Source organism: Callorhinchus milii, unplaced genomic scaffold, assembly GCF_018977255.1.
Source record: "Callorhinchus milii isolate IMCB2004 unplaced genomic scaffold, IMCB_Cmil_1.0 Scaffold14, whole genome shotgun sequence".
Classification (NCBI taxonomy): Eukaryota; Metazoa; Chordata; class Chondrichthyes; order Chimaeriformes; family Callorhinchidae; genus Callorhinchus; species Callorhinchus milii.
In genome coordinates, this window is record NW_024704755.1 from 5,967,583 (window position 1) to 5,984,907 (window position 17,325).

General features: G+C 42.7%; 1 protein-coding gene across 1 annotated transcript in view; it reads left to right on the forward strand.

Annotated features, from left to right (window-relative positions):
- The first annotated feature begins 759 nt into the window (after window positions 1-759).
- spire2 (spire-type actin nucleation factor 2) overlaps window positions 760-17,325 on the forward strand; it is a 36,816-nt gene continuing 20,250 nt past the window's right edge. Inside the window, exons 1-3 of the mRNA XM_007889348.2 lie at window positions 760-1,078; window positions 7,408-7,451; window positions 14,337-14,690. Of these exons, the coding sequence (XP_007887539.1) occupies window positions 7,416-7,451; window positions 14,337-14,690 (390 nt within the window). The 5' untranslated portion in view covers window positions 760-1,078; window positions 7,408-7,415. The remainder of the gene's footprint in view (window positions 1,079-7,407; window positions 7,452-14,336; window positions 14,691-17,325) is intronic.

The window sequence follows — 17,325 nt, forward strand, 5'->3', positions numbered from 1 at the left end:
GTGTGAGTGTGTGTGCAGTGTGAGTGTGTGCAGTGAGTGTGTGTGAGTGTGTGTTGGAGGCTGGTGCTGAACAGCCCAATCACAAGGTACCGACTGATCCACAGCGGAACCCGGGAGGAGAGAGGGAGTGTGACAGCGAGAGAGGAGAGAGGGAGTGTGACAGCGAGAGAGGAGAGAGGGAGTGTGACAGAGAGAGAGGAGAGAGGGAGTGTGACAGAGAGAGAGGAGAGAGGGAGTGTGACAGAGAGAGAGGAGAGAGGAGTGAGAGAGGGAGTGTGACAGAGAGAGAGAGAGGAGAGAGGGAGTGTGACAGCGAGAGAGAGGAGAGAGGAGTGAGAGGAGAGAGAGAGGGAGTGTGACAGAGAGAGAGAGGAGTGAGAGGAGTGAGAGGAGAGAGAGAGGGAGTGTGACAGAGAGAGGAGTGAGAGAGGAGAGAGGAGTGGGAGTGTGACAGCGAGAGAGGGAGTGAGTGAGTGAGAGAGGGAGTGTGACAGCGATAGAGAGGAGTGAGAGAGGAGAGAGGAGAGGAGTGAGAGTGGGAGTGTGACAGAGAGGGAGAGAGTGAGTGAGTGAGTGAGTGAGAGAGAGAGCGCTATGTCGGGAGGGGCTGACACCGGGAGGCGGTGGTTGCGGTGGAGGCGATGAGAGAGTCCGACAGCGGCGGCGGCGACGGGAGGAGGAGGAGGAGGAGGAGACATGTCGGGGTCGGGCAGTGATGGAGAGCGGCTCGGGGTTGGGGTCGGGGTTGGGGTCGGGGTCGGGGTCGGGGTCGGGAGAGAAGCCCCGGAGCCGCAGTCCCTGTCGTTGGCCGTCGTGCTCCGAGCGTACGAGCAGCCGATCAACGAGGAACAGGCCTGGGCCGTCTGCTACCAGTGCTGCCGCTCCCTGCGGGGCCGCGGGGCCGGGGAGCGGGGCCCGGGGGCCCCCGTGAAGGAGCCCGGAGCCATCCGCCTGCACCGGGACGGCAGCGTGTCCGTGTGCGGGTCCGCGTGCGGGTCCGGGTCCCGGTGCGTGTGCGGGGAGGACAGCCACAGAGAGCCGCTGCCACTGCCACTGCCACTGCCAGAGGAGCTCACAGGTGGGGAGAGGGGGGGGGGGGGGGGGGGGGGGCTGCAGGGCGCTAATGTGCATGTGTGTGAGTGTGTGTGTGAGTGTGTGCAGTGTGTGAGTGTGTGTGCAGTGTGTGAGTGTGTGCAGTGTGTGTGTGTGCAGAGTGTGTGTGCAGTGTGTGAGTGTGTGTGCAGTGTGTGAGTGTGTGTGCAGTGTGTGTGTGTGTGTGCAGAGTGTGTGTGCAGTGTGTGAGTGTGTGCAATGTGTGTGTGCAGTGTGAGTGTGTGTGCAGTGTGTGTGTGCAGGGAGTGCAGTGTGTGTGCAGTGTGTGTGTGTGCAGGGCGTGAGTGTGTGTGTGCAGTGTGTGTGCAGTGTGTGAGTGTGTGTGTGTGCAGTGTGTGTGTGTGCAGTGCGTGAGTGTGTGTGTGTGCAATGTGTGAGTGTGTGTGCAGTGAGTGTGTGCAGTGTGTGAGTGTGTGTGTGCAGAGTGTGTGTGAGTGCAGTGTGTGTGTGCAGTGCGTGAGTGTGTGTGTGCAGAGTGTGAGTGTGTGTGCAGTGTGTGAGTGTGTGTGTGAGTGTGTGTGCAGTGTGTGTGTGTGTGTGCAGTGTGTGAGTGTGTGTGTGCAGTGTGTGAGTGTGTGTGCAGTGTGTGAGTGTGTGTGCAGTGTGTGCGTGAGTGTGTGTTGGAGGCTGGTGTTGACCCCCTCCTCTGGGGCTACAGCGCAGCCCCCCTCACCCCCCCCCCCCCACTGTGCGTGCGGTCAGTTTTTGGGGACCGTGACATTTCCCCCACCTGCCGCCCCGCCGGCCCGCGCCAGGCTCTCTTTACGGTCAGTTCGTCCGCATTTCCCGCCGAGGCTCTTTGAGACATCTCGACGCAAAGGCGGGACAGTAAGGCGCTGTGTCAAATGCAAGGATTGTTGTTGTTGTTGTTGTTGTTGTTGCTGCTGCTGCTGCTGCGGTGGTGGTGGTGGTGGTGGTGGTTGTTGTTGTCGCTGCAAGGTGCTGGCAAAGCCTCAGAAACTAAACCGCTGATCCCACCCGAGGATCCCTTCAGTACCGACTGTCACATCAGCAGCAGCTATGTGTATGTGTATATATACACATATATATATGTAAATATATATATATAAATATAGGTTGGGCTCCAACCGACCTGCAGCAGCAGTGAGCAAAAACACAGCTCTTTCCCTTCCCCTATTTACACCTGACATACTATGGGTTGAGAACGCATCATTGCCTGTGTGTGTGTATGTGTGTGTGTGTGTATGTATATATATATGTCAATTGCTAACCCTCTGTGATCACCTTGTCTGGTGTAAGCGCGAGAAACTGCTTCCAGGACCCCACTGTAGATTTATGTCTATTAAATATTAAGTTTTCCCCCTTTTGCAAATAATGGCCATTTCAATACAGGCAGAGATTTGTGCTGTAAATAGTGTGATGCGGAACGGATTTTGGGGTTCAGGTTATTACTGAAGCTTATTTATTTATTATCTTTAAGTTTCCCGGGCCAGAGGATTAAATGAGAAATGTCTTTTTCAAAGATGTGATATTTGCGGACGAAAGAAGCAGGAATCCAGGACACAAACACTGGGCATCAGTTTTTTTTAAAAAAACATCAGCTCTCAGTCACATCCTGGATACAGTTTTCAATCCTCTGGCAGAACACAGTGATTGGCAATGCTTCTTCCACTTATTCCAAAGTTACCATTTCCGCGTAGAGATCAGAGTAATTCTTGTTGCATATTGAAAGGGAACACAAAGCAATATTAATTCACCAACAATTTGCATTTACATAGCACCTTTCAACGGGGGAGGATGTCATTCTCATACCTCCTTTACACTGCTGTCTGGAAGCCCGAGCTGGGGGGGGGGTGGGTGGGGAGGTGGCCCAAGGCAGGTTTTGAAAGCGCGGAGGAGAGGGGTAGAATCCAGGCTGCACTGAAGGCTCACACACACACATGTTGGGGTGGATCGGGTGAGACTCCTGCATGTTAACTGAAACCCTTTTATAGATTATTCCGTTTATTTCCTCTTCACCTATTTGCATCAGTTGATATCACACGTTTGGGGTTTTGCAACCTGCGAATGCAAAATCATGCTATTACAGTGACTGGTTAAGTGAGCGGCTTATCCTGTGTATTGTAACTGGGATCTTCGGGTAGTTGAGGAAGGAAGCATTTGATGCCTAACTTTATTAAATATTTCCAGCTATAATTAATAAGATGCCTCATAACATAAGGATTCTTGCCAAATGTAGCCTTATATTGCCACTGTGCTTGTTTGCACGTAGACACACCTACACAGAGCTAGCCTCAATTAGTATTTATTCAATAGGTGGATGTAGGCAATGGAACATTTTTTCAGTCTTTACCATAACCCGTTTATTATTTTGACCAGCTGGTTTTCAAAAGATTAATATTGACAATAGCTAGTGTGAGTCATTGCTGCATTGATATTTATTTGTTCTCCGTTCTCTTCCTCCATGTGTTGTGATATCTTCCTGAGTAATTTCAAACACTGTTATCACACACTTACTTTCTTCCCTTTCCACCTCATTCCCTTAAACCACTCCTTTCCCATCCTATTCCCGCACGGCGGTTCTAATGAATGGGCTACAACTTTGATCCAAAGTACAAATGCTATACGTTTCACTATGAGCAATGAAGTTAGTATAGTATACAACTCAAGTCATTTGCTTGGCAGTTCCTCCCTCCCCAAACTTTGTTGGTTTTACTGCATCGTCACACCGCTAACCTGTTCCTTTGATCAGCCTTCCCTGTTTCAAGGCTGTACCATCACCACTCCTAACCATTGACGTACTCGAATGATGTGAATTATTTAATTATTGCCTTTGCTCAATTCCTTTCCCAAACATGGCATCTCAGAGCAAGATTCACACTAACACTTCCCCACACAGCAGATCACCAGTCACCTCCACATGCCTGAAGAGACAAAGAGAACTGGGAGGAAAATCAAACCATGACTTTTTTTAAAAAAAAGTTTATTATCATAAAGAGGTGAATCTGCTGCATTCAGATGTTTTACAACGGTGACCCCACTGCATGGGGTAAGCCACTGGTTCCATTCAGAACTTGCCAACTAATTTAAGATTCGATTTTGTCCGCGTTGTGACACAGAGGCAATATTGATGTGTTTCACCACACGATGGAGTTGAGTATTGTTCAGGAGCAAGCAAGTCTTGGGAACGTCATCCTGCGGGAATGTTTTAAGATGTGGCCAGGCAGATTGCTTACAATGCAGAGAGTGTCTCACTGTTAGTAATGTTTCTTGAAATAAAATACAAGTACAATAATTACAAAGTAACTGTTCCCTCAAGGCGTATAAATGGGAGACGTCAAGGAATTGCGTCGCAGTTTTATTCCATGAATGAGTAAGTCTTGGGAACTGAAGAGGGACAAAACCTGGCTTTTCGGTCACTGTACATCTGTTCAGGAGGTAGATTACTATAGATACATTGATTACAGCTTTATGCTATTGTTATACAGCACTGATCAGACAGAAAGTTCACTCTCTACCAGCTTTTCAAGTTTAATCATAAGGTATCAGTAACCAAGTTCACTGCAGCTGCTGTTTTGTGTTTCACTTAAGTCTCGCCTCTGTACTAAATTACAGAAGTTAGAATATACCAGTTTACCATGAAGTAGAGCATCAAACAAAGCGAGATTGTGTGCAGCTCAGTATGTCTGATTGAAATGGGTTTTGCGCACATGGTTTATTAAACAGGTTGCATTTATTTGCCAAACGTTGTGTCAGCATGTGGATTTGTAGGAATTGACTTTTGAGATTCTTTGATTAATAGAGTGGAGTTTCTAGCAGATTTGGGGGATATGCTGCTATAACCAGAAGATTGTAATATATTTCTACCACACTGGGGTTTGCATAGGACTAAATTGGGATCAACTAAAGCAATGCATTTGTGGCCCATATTTTTATAATTGGGTCACAATATTTGGGGACAATATTTATCTCCAGTGTAAATAAAGTTAGTGAACTGCATGATCTGTGGAAGTGATAACATCTTGTTAAATAGTGATCATAAGATACAAAGTATAGTCTCTTCCTTTTTCTATTTGTTTTTAACTAACGTTATGATAATAATAATAATAATAATAATAATGTTTGCATTTGGTATAGTGCTTTTCAGGTCAGGAGGCTGTCTCAAAGTGTGATGATGGTTTATTTTGTAGGCAAACGTGGCAGCCAATTTGCACACGGCAATGGTCCCCAAGGAGGCATGACGTGAATAACTAATTTTATCGGGGGTGGGGATTGTTGGCCACGACACCGAGAGATGAAGTGAAAAGATTTTAAAAAGTACTGCCTTTGTCCTCAGACGAACAGCAACGACCCTGGCATCAAATGCTTAGCCACATTCATGAGTTAGGCAAGCTGTTCAAATCCGAATGATGCTTGCTGAACATATTTCAGGAAGTGCAGTTATCAGGAGAGTGTTGTTTTTGCATAAAGTGTTCTGGTAATTCCTGTCCCCAGTAAACACAAAGTTGCTGTTCAGAATAAAGTAATGTTTCTCACACGACACAGTTGCGTCTCGACTGCAGTAATCTTGTGAATCACAGTGTTTGAAGTGCTTCACAACAGTTGGACCAAAAGTCGGAGTTGTTGTACAGAACTGAAATCAAGTTTTCTGCTCTTTCTACATGGCAACGGTCACTTAATTTAGCAATTTCTATATATAGGTAAGCACTTCAGGTGCTAACTTCATCTACCAGTTGCGAAGGTTAGCTTTACTTATAGTCTATCTAGAAAAGAGAAACAGCTTGTGCGCAATAATGAGGCTTGTATAAGCCCTCCCTCTGACCTGGTAGTACTCATTAATATCAAAATATAACAAGGTTTGCACTAAAACAAATTATGTAAACGGAATACACAGCAAGAAAAATGCAACACTTAATTTATTCCACTTGTGAGGGAGATTTTAATGACAGTCAAGCAAGATTATAAATTCCTCCCTTCTGGAGTAAAATGCTTCTCCTCTGTTTGTGAATACATTAAGATCAGTATTTTGTGTCCCCTATTAGGGCAAATTCATTTACATCTCAATAGTGTTGATGAGATGTCCTTGTCGGAATTACCGCACTAGGTCTAATTAATGTGTGTGTGTGTGTGTCTGATCTAAGTAATGCAATAGGAAACCAGTAGCTACGGATTTCATTTCAGCAAAACCCGTTCTCCTATAATATAATATTGCTGCATATTCCACTGGAAGCAACAGACAGAATTGTGTTGCTATAGAATAGTCTTTCCTATTGTGAAAGAAGACTGCAGTGTGGTGAATGAGATATTAATGTATTGTACACAAGTCATTGACTGTTTCATAGCATTGTCTTTGTCAACTCAACGAGCCAGGAAAATCTCAATTTCCCTTTGACAAAATTGGTTGCACTGTCAAGCCATCACTGCACAATTGTTAAGACAGTGGCTCGAACCTTGCATGTGGCTGACTGAGGTCGATAACATGTTCAGATGACTCATTTTCACTGTTGGCAGAGTTGTTGCAGGAGATAAATTTGTGGATAAGTCTGGGTAAAGTGACCATACCCTCAACCAGTGTTATTCAGGTAAAGGGGTGGGGAAAAGAAGAAGAGAAACTCTTATATGAACTCTTATATTTATAAAGCTACATGTTGTTTTTTAAGTTTGTATTTCTCTAGTCGACTGAAGCGATAGCAGGTGGACTGGCCTAGGCAAGAATTGGTGAGCGCTGGGTTCCTGAACAGGGTACAATTTAAACTCCTGTATTCCTTTCTCTGGAGTGAGACCAGTTTATTTCCATTTGAAGTATCTGAGATTGTTCACTTACTTCTGTTTGTACAGTTTTGTTCATGTTCCACACAGCCTTTTTTTTTGAAAATGTAAAGTCGACCTTGTACTTTATATTATACACACATATATATATATATAATGTATATATATTTTGTATCCATCTCGCCTCCTCTTTATCAGTCTTCAAGTCTTGCCTCAAAACTTACCCCTTTGATCTTGCCTACAGTCACCTCCTTTTTCCCTTCCCCCTCTCCCTTTTCCCCTCTCCCGCCAGCAGTGTTTGCCTCGCCATTCAGACGTTATCCATTGCAAAGGGCACTATATAAATGCAAGTTGTAGTTTGGCTTATAATATAAAAGCTGTCTTATTTTGGCTTTTTATTGTGAATTGTTCTGGGGTAAGAACTTTTCCTCAGACGCTCCTGTTTGAAATGGAGAATTACTTTAGCCAAAAATTGATCGGAAAATGTCATCCTGGTATTGTGCTGGTGATAGTCGCTCATTAACCATTGCTGGTGTCGGTAACCTATTTATTGTTGCCTTTCAGACTCCAAGATGAAATTTTCCCGCCCACTGTGCACGGAAGGTCAGGTACGTGTATCCTTCATGTTGTATTTTATTATAAATTTCATCCAGTCAAAACTCAGGCAATCTATAACACATCCTTTGCTCACTTGATGGAAATATTCAGTTCGAAGAATCTAGTTGAATGGGATAGATTGTAAAGAAGACTGCAGTATATTAGTCCGTGGAGTCCTGTAGCTCAGTGGTTAGAGCACTCGCTTTGCAAGCGAGAGACCTGAGTTCAATTCCAGGCAGAGGGCGAAACCTTGGGCAAGTTTCCTTACTCCACACAGAGCCTAATAATAATCCCTCCAAAACCAAAAACAATAATAAATTGGTCATTTTCAATCCACGACTGTTTGTGGGACATTGCTGTGCGCAATTGGCTGCCGCGTTCGCCCACAAATATACAGTCAATTCACTTTACAGTATATTCTGTGAAGCGCTTTGGGACGTCCTCCCGACGTGAAAAGCGCTATATCAAATGCAAGGATTATTATTATTATTATTATTATTAGCTGCTGCAGGACTAATGAGCATTGTAAAACCTTTCAAACCTTCTGTGATCAAGAATATTTCTCCAGTGACAGTGGTTAAATAAGACACTAGGACTGTAAGGGATTGTAAAGTATCATCTATTTTAAACCCATGTGCTTGGCTGCTTTGCTGATACAAAAGGTATCCTTATTAATGTTTAAATTCTTATTTTTGCTGAGGATTTTGTTATGCAACTGTTTAAGTATTCCTAGTAATGGCAGCTTTTGGGTGTACATCTGGTTTGAAAGAATTCCAGGCAGAGATGAAATGTGACAGTGCTGAAACACTCAGTCTGAACATGTAGTCTCCCAGCAGTCAGAGACTGACAGGATCTCAGTAAATTTCAGTGTCTGGGACCTGTGCCAGGATTTAAAAGAAAAAATGACAAGAGCATGAAGAAGTTAGCTGGCCAAATACCGTTACTAGACTGTTGGTTCAGTTTTATTTTGCTTCCATTTGTTGTGGTTACTAGGAAGCCTTTATTACAGCAGCAACAACAAAAAAATACATTTGTATAACATCTTTCATGTCAGGAGGATGTCCCAAGGCACCTTTGTTCACGCTGTTGTAGATGCTGAAAGCTCACCTGAGTTAATTATAGTGCTCTTCATTCACTGCAATAACATATGGACACAGCATTTACTCCATTCCTCAGTCAATTTATGGGATCAATAAATCTTGCTTTAGTCCATTTTGGGGGACTTTTGCAACAATACTGTATGCAACAAGCAACTTGATTTGACAACTCTTCCTGTTGTCAGGAATGTAAATTGAAGGGTGTTGCCGATTGGGTTGAATAAAGGTGACGCTGATTAGAAAGGGCAGGTACCACCAACAATTTATTGCGATGAGAGTGTTTTGTTTTGTACTGTGTTGTTGGTGATCTGACCTCAAGTGCACTTTGGTTGTGGATGTATCCGTCACATGTAGCAGACGTGGCACTTCAAAGCTCTCGGCCTTCTGGTATTCTCTAGGAAGATTAACTGTGTTGATTAGGTAAGGTAATCAGTGGTGCCAGGAGTGCACTCATCGTGTCATCACAATCCAAGACCCAAATCAATTTGTGTCAAAAGGACTGTTGCCATTTTAAACCATTCGAACTAACAAATGCCCTGAATCATCCTTCCTGGTCACTTGTTTCAGCTATTGATTATCCTCTGCATTCCAGGCAGGGCGAAACCTTGGGCAAGTTTCCTTACTCCACACGCCTAATAATAATCCCTCCAAAACCAAAAACAATAATAAATTGGTCATTTTCAATCCACGACTGTTTGTGGGACATTCCTGGTCATTCATTTAAGCTTGGATTACGTCCTCCCGACGTGAAAAGCGCTATCTGCATAACTGAAAGAAACATCTTTTTTAAAAAAGGCTGGATTAATTGTGAATTATGCCTAGGATGGTTTCGAAATCAAAACTAGTTTAGTGTATTTTTTAAAAAAACCTTTAGTACTAAAGAACTAACGTAATAAATCTCAAGGAGACATAAAAAAGCAGGGTGATTAAGCGACGTTGAACAGGAAACTGAGCCACTTTTGAGTTTATTGTTACCTTTTAATCATGAGCAGATCACCTTTGTGAAATGTATTCTGGGTCACCATGAAAGGATAATCTGGTCAGTAATCACTGGTATGTGTGCAAATGAGAATTTATGCCAGCAAAGCAATATCAGTGATCGTTTATCAGTGATTTATTTCTTTATCGCAACTAGGCTCTGCATTTCTTAAACAACAATTGAGAAAAATGCTGCAACCTTTAGTCTTCAGCACATCGGTCAGATTGCTCCTGTTGCTTGCCTTTCATCTGCATAATTTATATCTTGGGCTTGCTCAGACAGAATTTGAAAACTGCGTGTTCGGGAGCAAAGTACCGGAACAAAGTAATAACTACACAAGCATCTTCTGTGCATTTTCCTTTGTTTCAATGCCAACTGCATTCTTGTGAAGTACAATTGGTCTTTGAGTCTTGTATTCCTGACCAAAAGAATTTAGAATTGCGTGTAATTATATTTTACTTGTACTTTTGTGTCAAACAATTACTCTTTCCAAGACGCTACCCCACGTGAAGGGTGCTATATAAATGCAAGTTGTTGTTGTTTGGAAAGCCTAAGTTCCTCCACACTTGAATACTGCTCCCAGTGCGTGAGCCTCGTTTAAAAGATGTAAACATTGCTCTCATTTTTAGTTTTAAATATGTAAGCTATGACTTCTAGAGCTCGAAAAAATAGATCTTTGAGGGTAAAGATGCATAAGATAATTAATGGGATAGAGAAAGTAAACCCAGAACAATTCTTTCAAAGATACCAAGGCAGTAGGACGAGAGGGCACAAGTGCAGGGATACGAAGGAGAATTTCAGGACCTACACCAGGAAGTATTCATTGGCACAGAGGGTAATCAACAGCCAGAATAGATTATCAGGAGGAGGAGATTGAAGCTAGGACTCTAGAATCAGTTAAGCAACTGATTAGGAAAGATGTTAGTTACACTATGGAAGGATGAGAGTTTTTACAGTAAAGGGTTGGATTTTCTTCATCTGGATCACTCTTGTGATCACTTGCAATTCATCAGAAATTGGGATGCAGGAGACGATCATTTAACCCATTGAACCCCTCTCCAACACAGACCATTCCATGGTCTCAGTATGAAAAATCGTATGGGCAAAGCATGCTTTTGTCAGGTGTTTTATAATCCAGTGTGACCTCCTGTTTCCATACCAATCACCATAATGTTGACATGTTCTCATTAGGGTTCAAAGGAAGCGCTCAACTGGCTTCAAGGTTTTTTTAAAAAAATTGTGAGAACAAGTTCCTGAAACTTTAATGAAAATGTCAAACATGATGGATCCAACCCCTCACTGGAGCTCAGGTGTCAGTCCAAGGGAGTCAGAGATCCGAGTTGCCATTGGTCTTCCTGTAAAACCGTTCTTTCTTAATGTTTTGGAACGATCAATGGAAGTAGTCTGGCTTGTAAGAGCCGTTTAATTTTAAAACCATCTCAATGTGCAGCAGGATCCAGATTCAAATAATAAGCTTTGAGTATTGAAATGTTGAAATGATTCGTAAGAATTTTTAATCAGTTGGGGACGTAGGGGAAGAGATTTCTTTAACAGCTTAAAATCTTTGTGTGTGTGTGTGTTGGCTCGTTGTTATGGTGGAGACTGCTAGCTGTAAGCCAGTTACCAGCTCTTTCCCCTTGCCTACCCTCCCCAACACATATATTTTCCACTTCACTCGATGATCTGTGGTGCTTTCCGAAGGCTTTGGGCTTTCCGTGTGCGGTGAGGTAATGTTGTGACTACCTCCTGAATGCCCAGCCAGGAACATGTAGTTACCCAAATAAATACAAACCTTGAATGGAGCAGAACACTGCAATGAGCCATTCATTGTTTATGTCAAGAAATCCCTGCTCCAGCTTAATGTTTATCCAAATGTAACCTGTATTAGTAAACTAGAGAATCCTTATACATCTGGAATCAAACAATAGTGTCCTTTGATCGCAGAACTGCAGAATGATTTTAAAAAATTCTGTTTGAGTATGGAAAAGTTAAAATGATTTGTAAGAATTTTAAATCAGCTGGGGATGTAGGGATAGAATTTTTTTTAACAGTTTCAAATCGTTGTGTGGGGTGTGGGTGGATGTGTGTGAGTGTGAATCAGGAGAGAAGCTCCTGGCTTTGTGCAGCTGAGTAATTTTTTTTATCTACATAAAACAAGCCTGCCTCATATTTAGGTCATTCTTTTTTATTCTCTCCCCTGCTGGATTCTCAAACCGCCCTGAATTAGTTTTGTTTGGTGTAAGTGATATCTGGAGAATTCTTAATACCTTATCTCTAGCAGAAAATGAGAGTTCAATCAGTGCACAATTTGATGGCGTTTTGCCAGTAATTAAATAGACCCCGATGTTTTGGCTGGGTTCTTGATATCTGGCAGTATCTGAATCAGCCTGATTGATACCTCCTAACACAGCAAAACAACCTATTCCCCCCACCCCTCACCTAAACATTTAAAAAAAATATTGTACAAAGATTTTGGATTTGTAGATCTTTGGGGAGAAGTGAGCCTTTAATTGATATGCATTTCCATTTTTAAACGATCATTTCAATAATTTTGTTAAATGGAGAAGAAGTTCAGTAGAGAGCAGAGGAGGTTTAGTTGTCTCTGGTGTGGAGGGGGTGCAGCACACTGATGGAACAGAGTCAAAGTGCTATTGATGAATAGAAACCATCTCAGATATCAGTGCATCAGCTCTTCTGGTGAATGTTCCCTTCAGTAAATGGAGATGAACCCATCCCCCTCTATCCAGCTCACACTAATGATGTCTTTGTGTAAAGAGGTCTAATGGTTTGGAGAGTTGAATCCACTGCAGAGGTAATAAAACCTAGAGTCGGTTATCCTGTTACAGCAAAGCTAACCATATTCTTTTAACAGCCTGCACACAGACAGAACAGTGTACCAGTATTAAAGTGGCTAAATACCACAGTGTTCGCAAGCGACTTTGAAATCTGGTTTTGTTTTCAGAGTTGGAAATGTGGGGGAAAAGAAGTTAGATTTTACAGAGGGTTCATTTTTTTAAAAAAAAGGTGAAGTAGATCATTTTAGGTTAGAAACTAAATTTAGCTGCAAATTGAAGTTGAAACCTTCTTTATTACAGCAGCTTGTAGTAGTCTGTTTCATGAGGAGCAACACAAAGCAGCGATCAGTGGATATTAATATTACAGTGGTGCTGGGGTCAGGGTATTTGTAAGTCACAATAGTTAGTGTGTGGGGCAATGGGGGAGGGGGATTCGAGAAGAAGCACCGCAAATCGGCTCGTGTTCCCCAGTGAATAGGATCATTCCTGTAACTGTATCGTCTAGCTTCTAAAGGCGCCGAAAAACCTACCTCTTCAACCGTGTCTGTGGTCACCTCCCCCACTCCATCTCCCAGCCCATCAGACTCCCGAGATGTTGCTCTGTATGAAGAGCTCGGTGGAAATGCATGTTGTGGAAACGCATGGGGGATGGGGAGAATCAATAAATCAAGAGAGGCCTCCATCGTGTCAAGCATTTGAATTTGTCAGCATTTTATGGATTATGAAAACCATTAAAATACGAACACCCGATGAAACCAAATATTCTGTTTATTTATAGCCATTTCCTGCTTGGTCCCATTGAAAGTTGGTAGCCTGTTCCCAGCTGAGCACTTCATTAATTGAATTCAATTAATGATCAAGATTGAAGGTGTAAAGTAGGTTAGAGACAGTAAGCCATTACCTCTATGTCTGACTCAGGTCCATGTTGAAGTAATGATGTGAGTATTTCAAAGAGACCTCATCAGTAATTTGCACATATTTAATAATGAAACGGTTATATTGATCTGTGACATGCTTGGAGTGAGATTTGTTGTGCTCAGTTTATAGGGCTCTCATTCAGAAGGGAACAACAGCCTGTTATATTATGCGGGTCTTTAAACCTTTTGCATTCCCGTAAAAGGTTTACGTGTGCAGGTTAGATTCTGGCTGCTGTACTGTTTAAAGTTAACATGACCTGAAAACAACATCCTCCATAAATAAAGATGATATTAAGACTTAAACAAGCCAATTGTATCCTGTTCTGATGTTCTTTTGGTTCAGTTCCACCGGTGTGTCTTTTTTAATTAACTTATATCATGCCATTATTTTATTTAATGAAGTAAGCACATCTTAGTTGAGACAACCTGGCAATCTTGGAACACCCACACTCTCAATCTGTGTAGAGTCAAGGAAAATATGTTAATCTGTATGTAGGGCCTTTCTGCACACTGTTGTGTACGGCTACTGAGCCTTAGCAACACTGCAACCGCCTCATTATTTTGTGCTGACGCTGCTCTGAATGTGGACAGCCACTGTACACAGCCTTCTTTCAGACTGGTCCTATATTTCACATTGTGCTTAGATAGGAGCAACATAAACTATTGTTAATTAGTAGTCTGTCCCAGCTGAATCCAGCATATAATGCCTGTGCACAATTGCGTTTCGCCCACAAAATACGCAGTCAATTCCACTTTACAATGTATTCTGTGAAGCACTTTAAGATGTCTCGATGACGTGATAAGGCGCTATATCAAATGCAAAGATTATTATTATCATTATTACTGGTGTAAATCCCTCCCCGTGTGTGAGCAAGATTCTTTCTGTAACTTTATGTAAAAACCTGATTCAGTCTTTGCGTATCAAGCGAGAGGACAGTTGGGTGTGTATTTTAGTCAATCAAACCAATTATGGTGGGGGCGGGGAGGTGGTCGAGACACTCAGGAATAAGCCAATTTATTGATTGTTTTGTGATTTTTCTTTTTGAAATAAAAATGGGAACTTTGTATTGATTTCACTAATACTGTGGGTGTTTTCCATCTCTTCTAGATGGTGCAGTCTCTGGGATTCGCTATCTACCGGGCACTGGATTGGGGTCTGGAGGAGAATGAGGAGAGAGAACTGAGTCGGCAGTTGGAGCAGCTTATCGATCAGATGGCAAACTGTGACTCGGAAGGCAGCAATGGGACATCTGATGAGGGCTACAGTGGGCAGGAGGAGGAGGAGGAGAGCGATAATGCACCACGCTCAGTGAGGACTTTTGAACAAGTAATGCGAGCGTGTGCTGCACATTTAGTGGACCCTAATGAGGCCAATGCACATTATCAAGCAGTCTGCCGGGCACTGTTTGTGGAAACGTTAGAGCTGAAGACATTCCTGGTGAAAATTAAAGATGCTAAAGAGGTAAGATGAAACTTTGCATCAGGGAAGGAGAGAAGTGATCATTTTAGAAGTTGGTTTAGAACCGTACTGGTTTAGGAAACATTGCACTGTTCAAACCACATTCCAACACTAAAGCCAGGAGAATTGAAATGAGATGGTCGTTCTTCCCTTGAGTGTTGTGAACTAAGAAAGTCAGCCCTTTGATGGTGTGTTCCCAGTGTTCTTTCACAAGTACAGTGGACCTGTGATTCACAGACTCTGCAGCAGTGGTTTTGTGAAAGTTTCTGCTCGTGGTTTGGAATACATCATAGTTGTTTGTGTTCTGTGATTAGGTTTTAAACTCTTTGCAGAATGCATTTCATGATGAAGACGTTGGTAATTTTGTTGTTGTTGTTGTTGTTTACTGGCATCAACGGATGAGGTGATTGTAACAACGACGACACTTCTGTGTAGGATTACGCGTGGTGACTGGGCACCGGGGAGGGCTGCCAGGAACAGAATTCTTTCCTTGTAAATTACTTGCTTCCTAATATCTCCCACTATTTCGTAAGTGTGTACGCACTATCCCGCAGAGCCTTGCTGATGGGAAATACTGTACATATTTGATTTAAGATCACAAAAAATTCCACGCAAGTGATAAAATCAGTAACAAGTGATTTGCGGAAAATTTGGGATCCACTCTAGCCTGGAGACCCATGGCCTGGTAAAGACAGTAACATGGGCCGTACTCTTTACAATGTACTGTGGATGAGGTCCCACATTATGGTGGGGTTTTACAGCGCTTGGAATCCAGACCGATGAAGATTCCGTCATCTTTTCACAGTAAGTTACGTCACAAACACAAGCTGTCCACAGGCAAATGAAGAATCCGCTAGATTTCCTCCTGAATATATTTGGTGAAGGAATACATTTCCTGCGTGTAGATCGTATGCCTTTCACGTAAGATAAGATCTGGAGGGTCTTTACAGAAACAACAGTTGCTTTAGTTTGAAATTATTTGTCGGGAGGATGTCTCAAATCGCTTCACGGAATTGGCTGCAAAGCGTCTGTCGGCGAAGACATAATCAAAGGTAAACTTTGATGTGTTGATACAAATTGGTTTGGAATCTGATCTCATTGCAAGTCATGCAGAACAAACAGAGGTGATTGTTTTGACAGCTCTCGACTAAGTATTTAAGTCTAGATTTAAAAATAATCAGGATTGGCGGAGGAGAACAGAATATTAGAACTATGAGGCACATTGCCGAGGAATAGGGGGATCTGATTCTGGCCTCAGCCACATGTGCGTTCCTTGAACTAAAGTATATGTCCCGGAAGAGGGAATGGCACAGCCACTCATTATGGGTTCGGTCGATCAATAGTGGAGCATGACTAAAGTCTCAAAACAAATGGTACAAGAACGTTTATATGCTGATGACTCATAGCTCACTGTGAAGAGGACCTTCAGCTGATGATGGGATGCTGTTACAGAGCTATAGTGTCTGTCTGTAGCCTGTTTTCTCTAATCTTACTCGTACACATAGCTAGTCCACCCTTTCTCCCTTTTCTCTCCCAAGTACTTGGAATCCACACCCTGCCAGCTCGGTTGGAATGAGGAAATCTGCATTGTCTGTGTGTGAGATGTCTGTGTCTGTTTTGCCATTTCTTAATGTGTAGCTGTTTAGCCTCTACCCACTGCATTACAGGGTGTTCCGTCAGCTACAGCCTTGATCTCTTGAGTGATGTCTGCTTGAGCACACAATTGCATCAAGTTGGAAGTGTTTAAGGGAGTGAACGTGCCTGATGTGTTTCTCAGCACTTAACTGAAAATGTCAAATATTGTTGGAGTAAAAGAATTGGGACTGTGCAGATCATTTGAACAGATAATCACCACGCCTCATATTTGCTATTCAAGAATTTGTGTACACTTAGCCAGAAATGAAAATGCCATATGATGCCCTAATGCCTAAAAAATCCCTCCTGAAATACAAAATACAGTATCGATCAAAGGAGAAACTAAACAAATCAAACCAGAATATCTGGATTGCACTTCCAAAAGGAGTAGCTGCCCTATATAAATGCCACAGCAAGTGTTTGTGAGAAGATTTATCAGGATGATGAAACTATGGCCCATTTCTCCAGGTTTAACTATAGTCGTAATTACAGTGAACAGATTCAGGCATGACGTTTAATGCTGTTGTTCTCCAGTAGCACACAGAGTGACTAACCTAATCACGAGTAATTAAACATAAACGTAAGCTCATTGCTTTCGTTGTTGACCAACTCAATGTTCAAAAATTAAATCCATCCAATTTGAATCTTTTCGACTTAGCACGAGCGAAAAGATGTATTTTTTTGCGAAGGGGGCCAGGGGAGATGGTTTCATTGAGTCAGTTTGGCAATAGATGCTGCTGTACACTGTATTTGAGGTAGGACCAATTTTGGTTAAGTCCCATTTTCAGCACACTGCAGAGCCTGTCACTGTCTTCTCAGGGGATCTCACTGCTTCTTTCCAAATATAGATTGTGTTTTTGATGTTGGATACAGTCATGGGCCGCCCAAGTACAGAAAGCGAATCAATAACAGAACAGCATAAACCAAAATGCATAAGGTTTTCACAACTCATTAGTGCTGCCAGCACACTCCTACCTTAAATAACGCTACAGCTACTATTCAA